The sequence below is a fragment of the Lycium ferocissimum genome, chromosome 7 (genome assembly GCF_029784015.1).
Source record: "Lycium ferocissimum isolate CSIRO_LF1 chromosome 7, AGI_CSIRO_Lferr_CH_V1, whole genome shotgun sequence".
NCBI lineage: Eukaryota > Viridiplantae > Streptophyta > Magnoliopsida > Solanales > Solanaceae > Lycium > Lycium ferocissimum.
Genome location: NC_081348.1, coordinates 64,250,483 through 64,254,528, shown reverse-complemented (window position 1 = coordinate 64,254,528; position 4,046 = coordinate 64,250,483). Strand labels below are relative to the sequence as shown.

General features: G+C 41.4%; 1 protein-coding gene across 1 annotated transcript; it reads left to right on the top strand.

Annotated features, from left to right (window-relative positions):
* The first annotated feature begins 1,352 nt into the window (after positions 1-1,352).
* On the top strand, positions 1,353-3,811 carry LOC132062429 (uncharacterized). The gene is made up of 4 exons (XM_059455003.1): positions 1,353-1,532; positions 1,678-1,975; positions 2,906-3,017; positions 3,805-3,811. Exons 1-4 carry the CDS (start codon positions 1,353-1,355, stop codon positions 3,809-3,811), a joined length of 597 nt encoding a protein of 198 aa, XP_059310986.1.
* Positions 3,812-4,046: the final 235 nt, after the last annotated feature.

Sequence of the window (4,046 nt, the reverse complement as noted above, 5' to 3'; positions counted from 1 at the left end):
AGACTCTGTTGACTACAACTCCTATTTTATCTTTGCTTGTGGAGGGAAAGGGCTTTGTGGTTTATGGTGACGCTTCTCGTTCTGAGTTGTGTGCTATTTTGATAAAGGAAAAGAAGGTGATTTCTTATGCTTTCAGACAATTGAATATTTATGAGAAGAACTATCCTACTCATGACTTGGAGTTGACAGCTGCAGTTTTTGTGTTGAATATTTGGAGGCACTATCTCTATGGTGCCCGTTGTGAGGTATTTATTGATCATCACAGTCTTCAGCATGTGTTTACTCAGAGAGATCTTAATTCTAGGCAGCGGATATGGATGGAGTTGCTTAAGGATTACGATATTACTATCTTGTATCATCCTGGCAAGGCAAATGTGGTAGCAGATGCCTTGAGCAGAAAATCAGCTAGCACAGGTAGTTTGGCTAGTTTGATTGCGTTAGAGTGACCGTTGGCCAGGAAGGTTCAGACTCTGGCTAACAGTTTCATGAGGCTTGATGTGTGTGATTAGGGTAGAGTGTCGACTTGTGTTGAGGCGAGATCATCGTTTCTGGAGCAGATCAAGGCCAGACAATTCGAGGATGCGAGTTTGAGTAAGATTCGCGAAAAAGTCCTGTGTGGTGAGGCCAAGGAGGTCGTTATTGATTATGAGGGTATCTTAAAAATCAAGGGGCGTGTTTGTGTTCCCCGGGTTGATGATTTGATTTAGACAGTTTTAGCGGATGCTCACTGTTCTGTATATTCCATTCATCCTGGTGCTACCAAGATGTACCGTGACTTGAGGCAGCCCTACTGGTGGGCTAGGATGAAGCATGATACTGTTGAGTTCGTTGCACAGTGTTTGAATTGCCAGCAGGAGAAGTACGAGCACCAGAGACCTGCGGGTACGCTTCAGAGGATGCCCATTCCAGAGTGAAAGTGGGAGAGGATTCCGACGGATTTTGTGGTTGGTCTTCCGAAAACCTTGGGTAAGTTTGATTTGATTTGGGTCATTGTAGATAGATTGACCAAGTTTGCCCATTTCATATCGGTTCAATTTACCCATATTGCTCAGAAGTTGGCCCAAATTTATGTCCGAAAGATTGTTCGTCTGCATGGTGTTCCTATTTCCATCATATCCGATAGAGGCACGACGTTCACATCCTGATTTTGGAAGACATTGCATTACGAATTGGGTACTAGACTGGACCTTAGTACAACTTTCCACCCTCAAACAGCTGGCCAGTCTGAGCGGACTATTCAGGTCTTAGAGGATATGCTTCGAGCTTGTGTGATTGACTTCGGTGGCCATTGGGATCAGTTCTTACCATTGGCAGAGTTTGCGTATAACAATAGTTACCACTCGAGCATTGACATGGCCCCGTTTAAAGTTCTTTATGGGAGGAGATGTAGGTCTCCTATTGGGTGGTTTGATGCTTTTAAGGTAAGGCCATGGGGTACAGATCTTTTGACGGAATCATTAGCTAAGGTCAAGGTGATTCAGGAAAAGCTCTTGGCTGCCCAGAGTAGACAAAAGGAGCATGCAGATCGAAAGGTCTGACATCTTGTGTTCATAGTTGGAGAACAGGTCTTGTTGAAGGTCTCACCCGTGAAGGGTGTGATGAGGTTTGGGAAAAAGGGTAAGCTTAGTCCCAGATTCATTGGTCCGTTTGCGATTCTTAATCGTGTGGGGGATGTAGCCTATGAGTTGCCTTTTTGAGTTTTTGTCGAGGTGTGCGTCAGGTGTTCCATGTCTCATGTTAAAGAGATATCATGTTGATGGTTTATTTATCATTCGTTGGGATTCTATCTTGTTGGATGAGAATCCGTCCTATGAGGAAGAGCCTATTGCAATTATGGATAGAGAGGTTCGTAAGCTGAGGTCGAAAGAAATAGCGTCAGTGAAGGTTCAGTGGAAAGACCATCCTGGTGAAGAAGCTACTTGGGAGATCGAATTCGATATGCGCAATAATTACCCCCAATTTTTCACTGAGTCAGGTACTTTTTCCCCTTTTTCTCTTCCTTGTCCGTTTGGGGACGGAAGGGTGTTTGATTGGTATCTGATGTAACGGTCCCTAGGTCGTTATGGGGGTGACTTAATAAAATAAACTTCCGTTGGCAATTCCGAGTCCGAGGGTGTGTCCGTAGCGTGTTTTTATGTATATGTGCATGTTTAGTTTGCGTCTGTAGAGCCTCAGATTGGTGTTAGGATTTTGGGGAAAAACGGTAGAAAAACTGCGGCGGTCAAATGGGACCGTAGCTAGTCCGCCATGGCGGGTAGGGTCGCCGCCGCGAGAGGCGGGGGGTTAATGAGGTCCGCCATGGCGAGACATTTCCCGCTATGGTGGGGACACCGTCATAAAGAAGAAGTCGACAGCCGGTGCAAAAGCGGAATCAGTGTTTTATATTCTTATTTCCGAACTCATTCCCCACATAACTCCAAAACAGTTCTCAAGAACACTTGTGGCGATTTTCTAAGGCTAGGGCAAAAATACTCTTGAAATGTAAGTCTCAACCCTTTACTTTATTCATTCCATCATCTTACTAAGTTCCATGATTAATTTAAGGTTCGCTAATGGTGAATGAAAGGACTAATGCCCTAAAACTTAGGAAGCCTTACATGATGAATGGGTTAGTGATTTTATTGTTGTTTAATCATCTAGAAGTATAGATTATCATTTCCTAGGGTGGGAATTCAAGTTCTAATGGATGAGAATGATGTATTGAGACTTAGGGTTTCATAAAGATAGTAACTTTAGCATAAAAACTGCTTGTAAAATGGTTGAATTGACTAGAAACCCATGAATAGGAATAGTATGATCATTGGGGAGATTTTGATGATGAATTCACACTAAGTGATAGTTGACCCATTGGAAAGAGTAGAAATAAATGGGTTTCCCTTTTCTAATTGTTGCATTGTTTGAGTAGATGATTCAAATACTCATGTAGCGCTATATTTCTGGACTTTGAACGTTCTGAGGCATTGCAGAAAGGAAAGGCTCACGTGGAATAGATTACATTATTACAGTGCGGCGTTGAGGTAGGTTATGGTCTACTTGAGTTAGACTTTGGTTAGTTGATTGTATTGTTATGAAATTGATAGGAGAAGCATGATTAGGGCTTCAGACATAAAGTGTGGTTGGAAATTCCTAAGTTTGATCTTGATTGATTAATTATGTGATGCACTATTATGATATGATAAAAAAGAAGTTAATGAATACTCTTCTTGTTCACTTGGAGTAATCCCTTATTCATGCTATTGATGAATTGATTCTTGAGTCTTGACATGACTTATGACATGGGGACTTATGGTCCTTGATATTGATTTATTGATTGTTCACATTCCTTATTGATTATTGGAAAGGAAATACATTGAGATAAGAAAGAACATATAACTATGAAAAGGCACATTTGACAGGGGGTGAGGATGTAGCCTAGTTATGGGCTCGTGATCCGAGGTCAGTTCCGGAGTGAGTGGTGCATGGACACCATGGATCCCCTGCAAGTCATGGCTATTTGGGCAAATAATACCATTTAGCATGTGTTACATATATGTGACAGTGTTGAGATAATTCGTGAGTTACAGTTGTTTTGGTGATGACATGGGTTGAGTTACTATTATTGATTGTTGTTTGTGTGGGTTTATCTTATTTCGGTGTTGGATGATTCTTGTTGATGATTTCATAGGGTTATGTGCTTTTGTGCCTAACTATCTATTCTATTGATTTTATGATTTTATGCATGATACTAATCTTAGTCGGCCTTTGATATCTACCAGTACATAGTGTTTGTACTGATACTGCCTTGCTGCATTCTTTTGTGTGCAGATTGTGATCCAACGACATCTACCAAACCTCATATTTAGCGTGAGGCTAGTTACGACAGATTTAAGGGTGAGCTCCTATCCATGACAGGCCACCTGAAGATATTCTCTTATTGATGTCTATTTTCATTCCAGACATTACTTATGTTATTTCAGACAGTTGTTATTTCCTTAGACAATTTATGTTTTAGAGTCCTTGTACGATGACTTTCGGATTTTTGGGGTTGTAATAGTTAGACTTCCACA